Genomic DNA, 18,882 nt, shown 5'->3' on the forward strand with positions numbered 1-18,882 from the left:
TAATGAGTCAACATATCCTAAACAATTCTAAACCTTTATTTTCTAAGAGTGAAAAGAAACAAAGGCAACAATAAAATGCAAAGTTTGTACACAAACTCACAAGTGTGTCTGCAATATCAATAATAATATAATAATTTGAATCCAGAAAACAAAATTATTTGTGACAAAGTGAGTTAAAGTGAAGTTATTTTAATTTGCAAAGACAGAACATCAGGGGAGAAAAAGAGGTCGAACTGATATAACATGGAGTCCAGAGGATGAGAGCTTAAAGGAAAAAAAAAAAAAAACTAAGGGAAGGAAAAAGGACAAAGCCAAGAGGTACAGAAAACCATTTTGGGAAAGTAGCACCAAAAACATGAATGCCTGTTTTTAACACTCCCCAGTGTTAAATTTATTCAGTTTATTCAAAACGCACATCCCCTCAAAATAGCATCAAACACAAGATTTAATACAACTAAAAAAATACAAGTTGAACCACGGTGCTGTTAACTAAGACCAGCTATCAAAACCGTCTGCTGTGTCTCAGCTTCAGGATCCATGCCCAAACACACGTGTTGAAAGTTACCCATAGCTTATCCAACTTCAACGTGTGGGCTCAAGTGAAGAGAAACTGCAGATGCCGGTGCTGAGAAAGGCTTCAGCTGAACTAGCATTTAATACAGTTGGGATAACATAGCATACTGGCTGACCTCAGCGACAACTCTAGACCAAAGATACTCCTATTACAGTAAGTTCCACGTGGGTCCAACAGTCTTTATGGGTTTGTCCACAGGGAGGACGGGTCCAGGTCAGGTGGAGAATAAAGTTTGGGTAAGACACTGAGTCTGGGGGGGGAGGGAGGAAAAAAAACAAAACAAAACAAAAAGATACATCTGAGATAAGGAGTGTGGACAAAGAGTCATTGCTCCGTTAGTGTCTGAATGAGGGATGAGAAGGAACACAGGGTTCAGGGGGATGTCCTGCATCTTTCTATAATGTGACAGGGCCTTCTGCCACATAACGCTGTCCCTTCAATTCCTCCACATTAATCAAAGCTCCAGCGTCGACTATATCACAAAATCTGTCAAAAGAAAATCACAAAAATGAATACAAGTTTTAACCTGTTAAAACTGGGCCATTTTTAAGCTTTGTTTATATGAGACAAAAGTTGCCAATCATGGTTTTCTTGAGTTTTTAGCAGAGTTTCTTCTGGTTATGTGGATGTATAGTATGTGTGCATTGATAAAAACGTCGTGTCTAGCGTTGTAAAACAAAGACGCAGGTACCTGGGGCTGTCTGGTTGAGGAATTTAAACAGTTTTCAGACCCAGTTAAAGAGCAACAAAATAAATGGTACTTGCCTCTGAATGGGTCTGGACAGGCGTGTGAGGGGAGGGGCTGTGGCTGAGGGGACAGTTTTTTTTTGACACTGAGGCGCCCAGTGACCCTTCTCTTGCCCCTTCCCCACTGCCACGTCTGTGGCTTTTCCTCTTCCGTTTGGAGTCCTTGGCTCGTCCGCGGTTGGTTCGTCTCTGTTCTTCAAGCTCAATCTGAGAGCGACACAGAGCGAGGGCAAGAACGTTAGACAGGAAGCAGCTCAGAAATGTAACATGGCCATAAAAAAGCAATTGTTTCCCCATTTCCTAGTTGAAGAACAACTACAAGCTTTCAGAGTTTAATTCTAGATATGACAGAAAAACATCTGAAACAACCATTATACATTGCTGTACACTCCTCAAACATTTTCATGACTGTGGTGGCATCCGCCATTTTTAACGCAGTGGTCTGCTGGGGCAGTGGTGTCAGCAGACACTAGACCAACTGACAAAAAGTCCAGCTCTGTTCTAGGCTGCCCTCTGGACTAAGAGGAGGAGGTTGGGAATAAGAGAACAAGGATCAAACTGTCAGCCCTGATCAACACCCACACCACCCCCGCAGGACACCTCGAGTGGTCTGAGATTGCTATTGAATAAGTTACCATATACATCAGTCCTACATATACAGGTCAGCAGAGACCTAGAGGCAATGAAAGTCTGCATTCAGTAGCGATTAGTAGCATTAGCACTGACAAACATAGTTACTCTACAACTGCCACTACATGTCTTTGTTCAGCTCTGTATTTATGTTCATGAAGATTATTATTGCAGTTATGTGTGTTTTTCCTGTACTTTACTTTCCTGAATCTGTTCAACAATTTTTTTTATTGCTGTAATACCAGAATTCCCCTGCCAGGGGATAAATGAAGTATTATCTAAAACTCAGAGTGACAACAATAATACAAGTCCATCCATCTTCTTCCGCTTATCCGGGGCCCTCGGGATCTGGTTGAAGCTCTCTCGGAGGTGGGAGTTAAAGGCCTCTCTGACAGAGGATTCGGCCAAACATTCTCAACAGAATGTTACAGTACTTTTGTGACTGCCAAGTCTGTCCCGCTTTCTCCTCCGCCAGAGGATCCAACTCACCACCAGGTGGTGATCAGTTGACAGCTCTGCCCCTCTCTTCACCCGACTGTCCAAGGCATACGGCCGAAGGTCAGATGACACGACTACAAAATTGATCATCGACCTCCGGCCTAGGGTGTCCTGGTGCCATGTGCACTGATGGACACCCTTATGCTTGAACATGGTGTTCGTTATAGACAGAGGAAGACCAACAACAGAACACCACTCCCTCCACCACGATAAGGTGGTGGTTCATGGAGGGGACAATAATGCAAGTACATATCCTAATTACCAACCAAAATAGAATTAGATCGTAACAATGCATTCAACTGATTCCAGTTAAAGGAATAGTTCCACTTTTTTTAGAACTTGCTTTCTTGGGGTAGGTTAGTTTAGAAAGCCTGGAAGCAGGGACAGAAACCATTAGCCTGGCTCTGTCCTGGATGGGGAGGGGAAAAAAAAAAAAAACAATTCTGTCTACCAACACCTCTAAAGCTCCGATAAACTACTTTATTTCATCTGGGTAAAAAGTATCAAAACAAACTGGGGTTTTGATTTTCTATTGTATGACTCAATTACATGTTTCATGCCTATTTTTTACAATTATCACACCATGTTGGAAATAAGCATGTTCTTTCTTCAATAAGTCAATGTTATAAATAGAATGACAATAATCCAAAATACTGCCTTTTTCCTGACCTGAATGAGTGTGTGCAGTGTTTCTCTGGGTGGATCAGAGGAAGCTTGGAGGACTCTGTGGATGATGTGTGTCTGGTCTAAGGACACCTCCAGGAGATCTCCTTCCAGCTGCAGCTCCTCCAGCCGGAGCCTGGTGGCTGGGGACAGCTCCACCACCTGACCTTTTAGTAAAGGCACCAGGGGGAGCAGAGAGACCACATCTGAAATAGTATAGGGAAAAAAGGTCAGTCGGGACTAGTGTCTGTGGGACACTTTTGATAGTAAGAGATTAATGCCCAGGTCTTACCTGTAACATTTGACTTTTTGCTAATGCCATTTTCACAGCCAGCCTGTGGGTGAACAAGCATTGAATTAGACAGGAAGGTTAAATACAGTATGATAAAGAAAGTCTCCAATAATAAACAAGTATTAGATTATCAAATGCTCATCTGCCACAACATATAGTCAGTTGATCAGCAAGTCTATATCTGGTTAAAACAGAGTCAGAAGAAGGCGTTAACCTGAGTGCCATTGCTTTCGGTTGTGTTCTTCTTAGGTGAATTCTCCTCTGTCAGATCAATGACTCCATCGTCTCCTTCCCCTCCCTCAGAATCTGACAAAACAATTACTGAGCTCCCTTCTGTTTGCTTTTTCATGTCTTCCTCTTTCTCTGCTTCCCAGTGAAGAGTCTCTTTGAGTTCTTGCAACTTCTGAAGTGCTTGCTGCAATTCTGGTGAATCAAGCACCTCTTTAACTCGGCCCTGCCAGTTGATGGCCCTCTCAGTCAGACACTGCAGTGCCTCTCCTTCCGGCAGGCGCACTGGCAGCCTCTGCAGGGCCACAAGTAATGCCAGGATGGTCTCAAGCCGTGGGCGCCGTGAACGCTGGCATTGTGGACACAAGAAGCGTGAGTCCCAGTCCCACCAGCACAGGGGGTTAATTGGTCCGGAAGACGGGAGCACAGAGGGGAAAGGAACACAGCCACCATGGAACCAGTCCTTACACAGGTGGCAGCGGAGTTGAGGGGCACGAGGCTGCCTGGTGCAAACACACACTGACTGAGGAGCGGTGGTGCAGGGGCGGTTACTGTTAACGTTCTCTTTTACAGAGTTCTCTGAGTCAGTCTCCATAGTGCCATCCCACCTCCCATTCTCCTTGTCCTCCTTGTAACTTGCTGTGTTAAATCCAGATTTACACATATTCAACTTCTGTAACCTCAGGAGTGCCTCCTTCTCCTGGTGCTCCCCTTCTTTGAATGCCACAACCTATAGACAGGGCACACAAATCAGGTTCTCTTAAAAAACCGAGCATTAGGCATTTTTTTCACACCTCTGAAAATATCACTACATCTAAGAGAGGATAAAAATGCATGTTCAGTAAACACACAATAGCTGCTGGGTCCCTCAAGTCCTGAGCAGAGAGGCCCAGAGTGTTGGTATCAGAATCATCTAATGGATCCTCCAGTGGCTCCAGCTCATTTCGCCGCTCTCTCCTTTTTGCACACGGACATAAGACCTGCAGAGAAACACTGAAGTTTAATGCATGGCTAACCATGGGCATTCCTCTACTGGGGTCATACTTTGGACAGATATCTTATGCTCTTGTTAAAGGCTGACAGAAAATTGATGAATTTTATTTTATTTCCCATTTCTTCTGAGCTGCCCACCTCTAGTAGACTGTGCTGACTGCTCTTCTTCAGGAAGGTCTTGCTGGCCTTGTCCTTCCATGAGTGAGCACTGGCGACCTGTAGTTCCAGCTGCCTTAGCTCCTCCATGTAGACTGGCAAGTCCCTACCAATAGCCACCAACCCCTCTAGGTCATCCAGACATGGGTAATGTTCCCCATTCTACCACATAGAAAAAAAGAGCTGCAGCATATTTCACAATACCAGGTATTTCCATAAAAAGGAGGGGCAATACAAAAGCCACTAGCTTTTTTTTTTTTTTTTTTTACCTGGATTTCCTCCAAGTCTGTTACCCAGGCCCGTGCTCGGGTAAGGGAGTCCTGCAGAGCCAGGATATTGGGAAGCTGGACTGGGATTAGCTGAGCTTCGTTTACTATTGCTTCCAGCGTGGAGAGAGGGTGCTTTTGCCTGCAACAACAAAACAATTACCAAAAAATCTTGGACATCTTGGGAAACAATGACAATCTCTGTACAAGGTGAACTCCAAAAAAGGCTTGTGGCATATTTTAGTTGTCTTACCGTTGTTCAAGGCAGATCTGTGCTTTCTCCTCCCAACGTTCTGCAATTGTGAGCAGCTCCTGAAGCTCTGCCATAGCCGTCTCCACAGACACACTTTGAGGCACATTGCAGCCTGCTTCCATTAGGTTCCTCAGCACATCCAGTGTCACCTCCTGCCTCTCCCCTCCTTCTGTTCCCAGTGTGCGCCTCACCTCTGCCAGCCAGTGGCCCTGCTCCTTCAAACCCTGGAGTAAACTACACTCTGGCACCACAACAGGCAGATCGCTACCCTGCTCCAATAATGTCTGCAACTGCTCAGGTGATGGAGAGTCCCTCCTCCACTCCCTCTCAGTGACCAGAACTTGAGCACGGCTTTGGTATTCTTCCACTGTCCTCAGAACCGCCTTGGGCAGAGGTTACACAAGAAAACCTTAAGTGCACTATACAAACATGCAACTTTTAAAAATATAAAGTCTTTACAAAAGTCAAATTAAGTATTTATAAATTATTTTTTAAAATCAATGTTAGTTTCAATCTGACAAATATACACTTGTCTTTGTTCAGTGTGATGTAACTTCTCACCTGCACTTCCTCTAGCTGGCTTATCACACAGGGCAGGTTTTGCATCATCTCTACCAAGGATTTTAGCTCTGCCAGAGTCATCTTACTTTCACTAAAGCAGAGCATTACGTAAGTGCAGGTACCTTACACACATACAAACTAAATGTCAAGATTGTGTTCCATCATACCTGATCTTTGAGTTACTGAGGAGATTAGTACTTGTTTGTTGGCAGTGCTCTATGTTCTTAAGAACAGTGTTGAGTTTCCGGAGAAGTTCATTGTCGGGAAACTTTTTTTCTGCTGCTTCATTCTTGAGCATCTCCAAGTCATCAATTCCTGCAATTCAACCATTTAATCGTTGAATGTTGCTATTATGTTTAAAAACACCTTTGTTCAAAGACCATTTCACTTGGTTTCACTTATGCTGATTTCGCACCTATCTTGTTTCCCTCTTCTTGCTCCAAAGCCTCTTTTACTCTGTTGGCCCACGAATCAAAGGACTCAGACCGAACTTTTAGTCGGTGCAACATGGCTAACAACTCATCCAGGGTGTATCTGTACCTGGAGAGACAACACAAAAGGTTAACACAAATTCACAGAAGACAGAAATAACACTTTGGTATATTACTATGTATCTAACAAATCAATCCATTGCCTCACACACTCACACACAAGAGATGAATACCTGAGGTAGAGTTTTTCAGTGGGGCAGCTGCACAGATCCTGAGTGTGATGGAGACACACCAGACGCTCGGGACAGTTTGAGCAGGCCAGAGCAGAGAGGAAGCATGTGGTCTTACATTTATCACATTGTCTCTCATCATCAGGTAACAGCTCAAATGCCTCACGCTCTGCTTCAGTGATGCCCTGCAGGCACAATACAAATTTTATTAAACAGATTTATAATTTTTATTAAATAGGTTTTTCACCATACTCTAATAGCATTACCATATCAGACAGGGTACCACATGGAACAATAATTCCATTACACCAATAATATGTATGAATGAATGAATAAATAAATAAATAAATAGGGAGACAATCTTTTAAAAAAAAAAAAAAAAAAAAAAAAAAAATATGTCTCACCCTTTCCATCAGACTCTTACGCAGTTTCCTCTCCTCCTGAACAATAATAAACATTTCCCGGTGTGTAGCTGCAGCCAAGTTAAGATCTAGTTTCTCTGGACTAGCAGCCATTTTACAGGTAAGCTCTTCATGGGAGAACACACAGTACCTCCTTAGATGTCTGTAGTGCTCAATACAGGAACGTCCGGCAGGAAGCTGGAAGGAAAGAGAACAAATACCTAGATACTGCAGTTTAGTAAGTAGTGGGAAATGACAACTTCAGAGACCGACAACACATACCCAGTCTGCAGTGCAGAAGTTGACAGCTTCAGCAAAGTTATATCCCTGATTAAAGCCACTGTGGTAGGCTCTGGGGAAGGTGATGACAAACTCACCAGCACACTGGTTGGTGCGTACAACCTGTCAATCACAAACACAGATGTAAGAAAACCTTTTAGGAAACCATATTTCTGCTTTGTGCAGATATGTTGATGTGAGACCAACCGGTACACCGTGTGCCATAAGGATATTGGGGTTCATGATGGTGACCAGCTGGTGTAGGAGGTCAGGCTGAAACTCAAAGAGCTCTGGCGTCAGCTTCTTCATCACCTCCTCAAGCTGTTCAGCTGCCACTGAGGGAACCCCATACCAAGTCTTGGGTTCACCCCTGAAAATACATAGGAAGTGGAGTCCAGATAGGGAAGGTTATATTTTCTGAAATGGTATCATCAAAATCTCTACATGACATGCTTAATTAACTGAAGCTTTCTACATATAACACAAATACACAAAAAGCATTCCTCACCAGTGCAGGTAGTTGATAGAGTAGCTCCAGTGATCCTCAATGTGCCAGCAGAAAGCTGAGAACACCATACCCACATAAAGCCATGGCACCTTCATCCCAGAGATGTCACCGTTAATATGGCACAGAAGTGACTGCTCCAGCACAGGCATCACATTCAAGTTCCAGCCACAGCGGGCATAATCCTGACAGGAAATGTGGAGTGGACAAAAAAATAGTACATCATAAATTCTAATTATTTTTAATAAATGTTTTTCTCCCAACTACATAATGAATTACAGCATAACCCACATTCAGTAGGAGGTTTAAGAAATTTAAAAAAATCAGATTTTATATTTTACTAATCAATCAAGATTTATGGCTAATTAAAATTCTCAACACATTATTTAAGCAAGAAATCAAACTGTATATTAATCTACACCAAACACTGATAATTTGTGAGCAGATTTAGGCTGATATTTTTCATGTTCACCCTACAAGCTCAACTAAGTGCCCTCTAATCACCATTAAATACTAGACAACGTTACAGTCAAACTTGTTTTCAACTTTTAGCGCCTTAATAAAAAGTGTGCAACTAACTTTCTGTTATGCAAACATTACTGTTTTCAAAAGTATCACTGACTTGGTGAAGAGATGAATAGGTGTGGAGTGGATTCATATCAAAATTGTGATTCTTAAAACCATAATGGCTGTTGGTTGCACCCTTTCTACCAATTATAAATGTACACGTGCTGGACTAAAACCGTTTCCCTGATTAGATTTCAACACAAGGACTCAAAAGCAGGATAGTGTAGTCCTCGTTCTACCCAGGATTTAAAAAAAAAAAAAAAAAAAAGTACATACTTCCTCTTCCTTTGTGAGTTTCCTCTTGCCATTGATCATTGGGAAGCCACTGCCAAACTCCTTGGAGTGTATGTCCGCTCCATACTCCACAGTCACGTCTTCCTCAATACTGCTGACTAACCTCCAGAACTCTCTCTCCACAAGCTCAGTGGGAACCATCTACACCAACAGCAACACAGGCTAATTAGTCCTTCCCTTTACCACCAGTCAGGGCAGAAACATGCTTCATAATGAATAGGTGATGTCTTACATGGACAGGCATGTTGAAGTAATCTGCTTTAAAAGTATCAGCCATTTCCCCAAAACTCTGCAAAGTGTACTCTCGTGTAGCTTGTTCAAAGCCAAATGCTTCTGTAGGCTTCTTGCACTCCTAAATGTGAGAAAATCAAAAGAGAGAGAGAAATGTTGTGGGTTAAGAGAAGCACGAGGCAAGCCATGAGTATCACAGACAAGTGCTTTTACACAGTCTCCTACCTCTGCCACACATTTTGGGCATCGCCAACTACCTTTGGGAGGATCACCGAGTGGGGGCAGCAGACAGTAGGTGTGGTAGTTATCATCGCAACCATCACAGAGCATGAGTTTCTCATCATCATCACCCCGACCGCACATTCGACACACAAAAGAATCCACCTTAAAAAAAAAAAAAAAAAAAAAAAAAAAGAGAAATAGAAGACTGGTTGCAACATGTGGAGCTTGCTTTGAAATTGTACAGAAACCAGTTTCCTATGGAGCATTGCTAACCTGCACTAACACAGATAGAATTCACAGGCTTATAGTCATCACTGTCAATTAGCACTGCAATCACACTGGAATGACAAGTATTAGCATTGTTCAGAGCACTTCTTGACTCCTTAGAGAATTAATGGAAGAGTGGGCAACAGAGTCCTTTACAAAATGTTTCGATTCCATTTTCTGAAATTATGCGACCTTTAACCAAACTCAACTTTGTACGTTTACCCCAGCATGTTTTGGTCTACTTACACACTGTGGATTATTGAGGTTGCGTCTTAGCCTCATGGTCATTTTTGTACAAGGCCGATCATCCTCCTCATCATTCTCTTTCACATCCAGCTCCGGTTTTTCTTTCTTCACTGTGACACTAAGGGGAGGCAGTTGGAGAGTTGAGGTGCCCCCTTCGATTTGCTTCTCTTGAGGCTCCAGTGGCTCTGCTTTGACTAAGGGATCACCAGGGGCAGCAGACACATTTTCTTTGATGGTAACAGTCTGAGGCAGCTCATCTAAAAGAAGAGCAGGGAGAGTTACAGTGCAGGGTTCTGACACTTGAAACAAACTCACCAGTTATATATCCAAGATTTTCAGGTTTCAACATTATTATTACCAGACCTTAAAGACCTTTAACATTATGTATGGAAGTGGTTGATTGAGGCTGTGGTCGTGGTGCTTACCTTTCTTCCTAATACCTTTGTCCCTTGCCACCAGTCCAAGTCCCATCATCTTAGGTCCTGCACCATAGATCTGTAGCTTCTTCAGTTCTGGATTCTTCTCTATGTCTTCCTCTGTAGGTTCAGGCTGTGGACAAAAAACTTTTATCATGAAAGGACAGACTGCAGCTAATCTCCAAGGCATACAGAGCAAAGCAAGTCTAGGCCAAATGCAGAACAAACAGTTAAAACATGATAGCATAGCAATGCAGCACAGGAAGGGATTATGCTAGGTTAGACAGTAGGGAAAAGTTAGCCTACACCACAGTGAAAGCTTGAAGGCTAAGACCCACAACCATAACACACAATTACAAGCAGTTGCAACCATACAGTTAGTGTACAGCGTACACGTAAGTTGAATATCAGACTTTAAGGATTAGCATAGCTTTTAAATAATGTATCAAAATAGTTGAAGTGTATTAATAATAATATATTTACTTTCTAATCATTGGTGTTTCCTGTTCCTATGGCATGTCAAACTTTTATGAATCAAGGGACTGTAGCAACACTATGAACAATAGTAAAACAACAGCATGAAGTATTCTGAATGAGTATTGTTTTCTTGAACTAAGCCTTCAGCCCTATTTGGATTCAGTCTTATCTGTAGCCCTGCCATTGCTGAATATCTGTCCCCTTCAACAAAAGTAATTTTCAAGAGCACATAAAACCACACAGTCAGTGTTTCAAATTTAAAATGAGTGCAAATCTAGCTAATTGTGGCTGCATCATCCTCTCTTCTGTCCTCCCCCTGCTGCTGTGAGACTCACTGCAGGCCAGATAATGCTGTTGGAGTCGAGGAGAGGATGTCTGGTTTAAACTCCAAAGTGCACAACAAATCAATTCATTTTTACATATGCTGTTAACCAGCCTCAAATGTTGCATGCAACTAGCTTTCATTTGTTACCGTCAGCATGTATGTGTGCTTAGCCATGCCCTTGTATAAACAGCAGAGAAAGATGTTTGTAGTGAACTGTCATTTTAGACCTCCTGCCTTGATTTTATTTTAGTGCAGTTATTGTCAACACTTGGCCACACTTTTGCATGCAATTACCAGATAGCCATATGATTGCAAACATCATCAATGTAGACAGAAGCACAGGTCTTTACATCACTTTAGAAGAACTAAAACATAAAAGCAGAACCTAACAAAATGCATAACATTAAGAACAGATTGCATCTTAAAACTTTGTAAAAGTCCATTCAAGGTGCTTTTACACTGGAGGTTTATATCTGTGTGACGTTCACCTAATCCTCTTATATAAACATTTTTCCCGTGCAGATTTCAACCTAGAAAACAGGCTATGGTAGAACAGAATCTGTATTTGCTTAGGAGGCAATTCTTGCATGCATGCCATGACAAACAAAAATAGTGTTGTTTATAGCACAAAAATGGGACACATACAATGGCATAAAAGAGGCCATTCAAGAAAATCTTCCCAAAGCAGGTCACATTTGTTTTGGATTTTGACATGTATGCTGTTGAGCTTCCTCTCTTCCATCACAGAGACAGCTCAGTGTCTAGACACCGTTTTGCTCAAAGATGAAAAGAGGCACCTTTTCCTATTTCCAGATCGTAGTTGACCAAAGGACTATTCATGTGGGGTGGGGATAAAAAAAAAAAAAAAAAAAAAAAAAAAAAAAAAAAGAGGTAGACAACAAAGCCGATCAGCAGGGCCTGATGGTGCTGGACAATCAAATTATAACTTGGCCCACAAACAAGCAAATCTAGATTTTAATGCCAACAATGAAAAGCGTCAAAAAGGTTAGTACTTCAGTGACTTAATATTCCCAGTATTTTGTTGTGTTATCTCAATGATCCAATTTAATATTACTTATACAGTGCCAAACCACAATAAAAATCATTTCTTAATGTGTTTTAAAAGTGAAACCCTTTTAAATTAAACTTATTAGGGTCTTCTCAGTGAGTGCACCCAAATTCCAACGCATGCAGCCACACATTCAGCTGCTGTAGTGAGTTGACAGCAAGGCGAGACAGCACTAAAGTGCAAAGGCATACAGACAATCCAGACAAAGCATTACAGGGCAAGTACAACTGAAGTGAGAGAGCAAGAGTGAAAGAGAGAAGGCTAGAAAGTGAATCAGCCATACAAATGAACTACAAAAATGTCTGATAATATGGGATAAAGTAAAAAATTCAAGAGAGTACAGTGAATTGCGCAATTTGAGGCATAGTTCTCAACCTTGGCACTTGAAATTTAACACCTAAAAACACACAGACAAGACCACAAAATAACACTTTCCACCACAGTCTCATTTAACAATCTCAGACCATGTTCATAAAGAACTTCAATAGAAACAGAACAGGCCAGAGAAATCTTCCTCACTGTGTGCACTGTCTGGACTAGACAGCAAAATGCATGTACAACACGTATCATAATTACACCACAGAAAAGTTGCTATGGCAACAGGTCTGCAACCATCACGTGATCTTATGGGTTGCCACTTTCTACACATCAGTGGTATGACTGTATGTTAATGAAAATGTTTTAGTGGTTAGTTGAAATAAAAAAAACAAAAAACATCTAGACAACTTTAGAAGGGGTGAGGTGGTCTAGGAAAAGATGCGGGAAGAGAGCAGGGGGCAGAATGTGAGCTCATAGAACTCAAGAGGCAGTACCGCAGAGATGAGTTGAGAGCCAGTGGTGAGAGGATGGGGGGCCAGATCCTCTGGACCCTGCAAGGGGAGACAATAACAGCAACAATAACTAAGACAAGAGGAAAAAGGAGATGAGAGAGGAAGGGAGAGAGCCTGGAGAAGAGAGCCAGTAGATGTAGGAAAATTTATCTCACACATTATGAGACAAAGGTCACATCTGATGTAGGATATTCCAAGTCCAATAAGAAAAATGTGGATTTAGACAATAAATATTTCTTTCAAATTCCAATTTAGATGTCAATGTTAAAAATCTGTCTGTTTTGCATTTTTTTTTGTAATATGTAATAATGTGTTGGAGAAGACTGTAAACATTTAAGGTAAGTTTTGTTTATACCAACAGACCAGTATGCAGCTATACCTTTACTGATATACCTTCACTGTTTTCTGTCTCCATTTAGCTTAACTTTTCTAAGTTAAACTAAAAAGCTATTAAATTAAACACCATCTAAAATGTCAAAAAATGTGTTTAACTGTTAATGAAGAAATTCCTAAACCTCAGGAGGTATATGCATTTATGTCCTTTCTTTACACCTTCTCAATGTCCTGTATACACACACGTGTGTACATTTACATACCAAGACAAAAAGGAAACAATACCAAATGCACTAAATGACTCATAATTTCATAGTCTACATAACTCTCTCAGTTTCAACATTTCATTCATTTTTTTACCCTATTCATGTGACTACATATGGAAAATAAAAAATGTATTCAGCAAAAATAAATGACAACTAATATTCATTTGCAAGCATTGCATACTCAAAGCATGATGGGTAGGTCTTTAACAACCTTGCTGAGGGAAGGGTGTACCGGGTAGAAGATGAAGCATTCCTAGCTTACATATAACAAACATGAGATAAGGGCATATAGGCTAGTTCAGACATTGTGCTGTGTATTGTAACAATAAAGGCTTGGTAAAAAATAAGTGGCTTGTGTAATAACAGTCTTGTGTCTACTTGGCTGATGGGAGAAGTGGAAGAAAAAGCAAGAACACATTAAGGCATGGAGTAGAAAGCAAAAACAGCAGAATTAAGCACAGCAGCATCATGGGATGGACAAAAAGCAATTTGGGATGCACTCTGCGTGGACTGTCACATTTTCCATATAATACACTGTAACTCATGCACAAAGGTAAATGGAGGAGCATGATAAAATAGTTAATAACATGACAGAATGGACATTGTCATCCAACACTCGTTGGAATATCTTTTTGTTAGCTTGTAATAACAGAAGCACTGTTACTCCTTTGGCTGATCAGTAAGCGATAGATTCTATTCAATAGTTTTAAAACTTTAAAAGTTAACAGACATCAGAAATTGCCAGTCTTCAACGTTTGATGCTCAGCACAGTTCATCAAATAAGTATATATCTGTAGTACTCCGATTCAAGTCCTGGAAAAAAAAATTGACACTTCCTTTTCATTACAGCATTAAAATAAGCAGTAGTTTGCACATCTTTCAGTGGAACATCATTGTGTCTTAAACCAAAATTGTAATTTTAAGGCACTATTTTGACAACACATACTAATATCAGGGGTAAGAATTTTGGTTGTTTGAGTCATGTAGGAGAGATTCAGGTCAAATTCAAATAAATAATTCAAATATTTTTTACACATTGCACTTCCACTGCAGAAACAAATTCCTGCTTGACAGATCAGTTCCACCAAACTCTTGTCTTTTTTGTGGTCCTAAAGATAAGCAAAAATGTAATTTTCCCTCTATCATTTGCAAGTTTAAAAACAAATGAGGCAAATTTAATTTTGAGGCAAAACGTGACTTAAAATCTTTGTTTAAATAAAAAAAAAACAAAACAAAAAACTAGTGTAACTGGTCACAGATACATACATTTATTGAATGATAAGTAAGAACATGTACTGTCACTCACATCAGGCTGGCAGCGGTTTGCTCTGCGTCCATAGCTGCTCATTTTAGATGGCTGCACAGACTGTCGCAGGGGAATGGAGTGTGGCTTGTATTCTTTGTCCACATCCTCGCCATCATAGTGCTTTGGCTTGCAATGCTAAACATTACATAAAGAAGAGCACTGACATGAAAACATGTTCATATGTGCTACAGATGATGTACAAAAGATTATTCTAACCAAAAGAGACCATACTGTTTATCATACAGCAACTCTTTACAGGTCAACTTATATTGAATGCTATCTATTATTAGAATTGTTGCTTCTGGTAATGTAAAAAGGCATTACAAAAACGTGTGGAAATACCGGCAGGCTGGCACCAGACTGGAACATTTCATAAGGATAGACAATCCTCTCGTAGTGCGACCGCAGCAGAGAACCAATGTTCTTGCCTGGAGGATAGCCAAGTCTCTGGGCCACACGAGCCCAACGTCGTTCCTTACAGACCATCTCAAAACCTCCTTCATCTGTCACAATCTGGAATGAAAATATAAATATATATTTTTTTTATATTTTAGATAATCACAGATAACGAAAAAACATACACTTTCAAACCAATTTTATTCATACTCACCTTTGACAGGCTGAAAAGATCAAGGATACGCCTTTCGATATGTGGGATTTTCAATGAGGATCCCTGGATCTCCCAAAACCTGGCAATACGATCTAAATAATTAAGCTTCACTCTGGTCTCTGCCTAAAATGAGAGGCAAAAGGGATCAACGTGATTACTATGGCCAATTCCATAAACAACTTCAATTATAAGTCAACAAGGTACAGTGCTAAGGCAAAAAAAGAGGAGCTTACCTCCAATTCATTAAGCCTTTGGATGCGAGGTGTGAAGTGGAAATTATCCAGCTCCACTGAAAATGGTGGTTGCCAGTCCTATATGAGAGCAAGACATCTAGTTACAACAGTTGTTGTAATTCTGCTTTAATGCCAACTTCTATCATTTAGGGATCTCACTACAAAAGCAAATGAATATGGGATATGAGATGGTGAACAGACAGTTTGGTCTTAACCAGGGTTCAGATCTGGCTTTCAAGCTCAACACCATCAACAATTAAAGCCCTGCACTCTCACCAATTAATTCTGAAGAAATCATTTATATAAAATGTCCAGCATTTTTTTATAGCTGGACATTTTGTATAATTGTACCCACTGTATCCTAAAGGTAAGTAGTTTTGCATTTAGTCCTACACCATTTGCAGCTTTCCTTCAGCAATCCTGTATCCTTCAGAATCCTCAGAGATTCTGTGATGTAAAACTTGTAACAATGTGATCTATTGCTTAAATTGTGTGATACAGCTGCTAGCTAATTAGCTAATGTGGAAGATAAAGGCAACAGAATACAGTTGTAAATCTTGTTGGGAGGACATGTTCAAGATGAATAACCCCATGACAAATATACTGCATATTTGACACTTCTGAATCACTACTTTTTCCTTTGCAGCATCTCATCTTAAATTTTACATGCTGTTCTTTCTTGTTGATGTAGCCTATAAGGAATTACCACTATTATTATTTATTATAATGCAATGATTAATTATTGATATTCAGTGAAGGACTACACTTGATAGCCAACACTGGTCATATAGAGTAGTTGTACAGGATAACCAGGGTTATGTTTTGTAAAGCCTCCTATGTTCATGTGCCCTTCATGTCACCAGAGCTGATAAAGCTTTTGATGATTGGCAAAATACCACCAAGTCTTCAAAAGCAAGTCCATGTGAAATACTTTCCACCCTGTACATACTTCACATTACACAGAAACCATATCATTTCTACATCATGATCCCAACATAAAAATAATTTACTGGTGGAGGTCGAATTTTGCAGATTCCAGACTTCTCTGCAATTGGACGTATCTTGGCAATGTAGCCCAGGGGATCCTGGAACTCCTCCCATGATGGCTCAAATACTGGACACTCCGGAGGAGGCACAAACTCTTCGCTTTCCATTGCCCTGACAATAGAAGACAGACAACACAGAGCAAGTTAATGAACGATCTTGAAAGCATCCAAGAGTATACTTCATGTATACAAATCTTTTTAATTTGGTGATGACAATGTCAATCTATAAAACCGTGCAAACTGCTTAAGGACAATTCAAAGCCACATTTTCTTTATGACTTAATGACATCAAGATACCCAGAGACAGTTCAGAGTAGCATAAACGCAAATTGTGAGGAACTGATACTTCAGAAATTACGTTTATATAACATACATATAAAAAGAATGACTGACAATGATTTGTGCACAGATGAGTTTTTTCAAAGAAAGCATAAAGAAAACATGCCAGTTTAACTCAATGGTAAAACACATAAGATATTTTTAGTCCAAATGGTTACTACATTTGTTCGGTCTTGTAAAATCATTACTTTCTAACAAAAATACAACATTATCATATTGTCATCTTTTATACAGTATATGCTAGTTCTTCTATGTTTCATTATTCAACACTTCCCCAAACACAGAACAACAACAAACAAGAAATCCCAGTTTGCAAATGGTTTTTGTCCTCAAGAGAGGCCCTTGTTAAACCCCATCCCCCAACATCAGACAACACAACAAATGTCATGCTCTGGTGAATCAACATAGCTCAGGCTAGAAAATGATGCTTTATCAGTTGCAATAAAGAAAATCAAACTATTTAAATCCTATGGTGATGTAATGTTGTTGTATGCAGCTCAGCAACAATGCACAGAATCGTATAATCTGTATGTAAGAGTCATAAAGAGTATTCTTTGAATTTTGTCCTGAAGCACTACTTATAAAAGTCATATTAAAATAACAACAGTGACTGTGGGGCTTCACTGGCCTGTATCCCCTCTATTTCAACCTTAATGGGGCATCAGACAAACAATGCGTGGCGGCCATGAACCCTAAGGTGTAGAAGGCCAAAGAGGCATCACTACTCTCCAGTGGGCTGGGTTGGACTATTTAATAAGCTTTGCGGGATACATGACACACAATACTCAATTGTAGATGCCAAGTAGTCGCACTGAAATATCGACGGTATTTCACATTTAGTTCAAATTAATCAATAATACAAGTAAGTGCTGACAACTGTTAGCTACTAGCTACTAAACTTGGGAAAACTGGCGTAAAAACTAACCTTACCTCCTATGGAGAGCCACGAGAGAAAAACAAAAAAAGAAAACGCCTGCTTCCAACGGATTTAACTAGCGTACAGTCTCTAGATGTGTGCCATTCCAGTTTGCTGTTCGGGGAATCATTACATTTGGCTGTGTCTATTGTTTAGCTAACAGAGGCGATAGCACTGCTTGTAGCTAGCGTTAGCATCGAGGCCTCCCCCCACCTACCCAATCCCACCGCCTCCCATGTCTCGTACCCAGGCTGCCTTAGTTGGTTAGCTAGCGTTAGCTAAACTAAGTCAACACAACCAGCTAGCCTTGCGTTAGTCTGCAGCGACGCTACAAACCAGTTAACAACACTCATATGTTACGGGTATGTAGAAGAAGAAATGCCTCACGTAGGTATTTGTTGAGCCCCTCACACTACAATGTCTCCTGCATTCCCGTGACTGACCCGCAGACACCTCGACGTACCGGGCTTTGACCGAGCTGGTGGCCGCTCTCCTTCCTCTGTTGTTGGAGTGGCTAGCTAACGTTGGCCAGCTGTGCTCTGTCCAGTCGGCTAGCTACCGCTGCTAGCAAAGTTGGCCCTTTATTCCATATACTACGTCCTGGCGAACATACGGGTTCAACACATGTATGGCAGAGGTTCGTTTAATAGTAGAGAGGACACTCAACTTTATCAGTTAAGTCGTTATCAGTCATTTTCCGACCAACATCATCACTCTACAGGCCATCCTATCTTTCTTGACGAGACGCCATCTTAGCTTTTCCCCTCATACCGAAGTACAACCTCAAATCTTCACATCACGTCCGCCACGTTCACTCCCTAAAGTAGTACCCACGTACGCAAATAATGTTCAGAAATGACAAAGGGACCAGTACTAGAAGTAAATATAGCAAAACCACAACGCAGTTACACTCCCGGTACAAAATACATTCTAACTAAATAAATAAATAAATAAGCAATCTCATTTAAATGTAAACTATATTATATTGTAAAAAGATATTCACCCCACTGATCAAAGTGTTAGACCAGTATCTTTTTTATCTTATTCTTATATTCCAACAGCTTAGACAGGTTAAGAAGAAAGCACAATATCCCACTCTCAAGTATGAAGTAGTATACATCTTGGTACAAATAAAATATTAATTAATTAATTTATTTTAATAACTTGACAATGAATGTCCTG

General features: G+C 40.5%; 1 protein-coding gene across 4 annotated transcripts; it reads right to left on the reverse strand.

Annotated features, from left to right (window-relative positions):
* Nucleotides 1-15: 15 nt before the first annotated feature.
* Nucleotides 16-18,470, reverse strand: kdm5c (lysine demethylase 5C). 4 transcript variants are annotated; one of them, XM_026331838.2, is made up of 29 exons: nt 18,164-18,470; nt 16,410-16,557; nt 15,400-15,477; nt 15,167-15,289; nt 14,899-15,069; nt 14,557-14,691; nt 12,634-12,690; nt 9,960-10,083; nt 9,535-9,791; nt 9,025-9,183; nt 8,801-8,920; nt 8,551-8,709; nt 7,711-7,892; nt 7,410-7,572; nt 7,206-7,325; nt 6,927-7,121; nt 6,526-6,707; nt 6,277-6,401; nt 6,029-6,176; nt 5,862-5,952; nt 5,301-5,683; nt 5,051-5,189; nt 4,764-4,943; nt 4,484-4,612; nt 3,619-4,362; nt 3,405-3,447; nt 3,119-3,318; nt 1,340-1,528; nt 16-1,060 (listed from the first exon to the last, which is right to left on the reverse strand). In XM_026331838.2, the coding sequence occupies exons 2-29, from the start codon at nt 16,551-16,553 to the stop codon at nt 1,052-1,054; spliced, it is 4,749 nt and encodes a 1,582-aa protein (XP_026187623.1). In that variant the 5' UTR covers nt 16,554-16,557; nt 18,164-18,470; the 3' UTR covers nt 16-1,051. The 4 variants fall into 4 exon arrangements, with proteins under 4 accessions (XP_026187623.1, XP_026187622.1, XP_026187624.1 ...); XM_026331837.2 differs by having other exon boundaries at nt 18,088-18,470; XM_026331839.2 differs by having other exon boundaries at nt 18,368-18,464.
* Nucleotides 18,471-18,882: the final 412 nt, after the last annotated feature.

Source organism: Mastacembelus armatus, chromosome 7 (genome assembly GCF_900324485.2).
Source record: "Mastacembelus armatus chromosome 7, fMasArm1.2, whole genome shotgun sequence".
NCBI classification, from domain to species: Eukaryota; Metazoa; Chordata; class Actinopteri; order Synbranchiformes; family Mastacembelidae; genus Mastacembelus; species Mastacembelus armatus.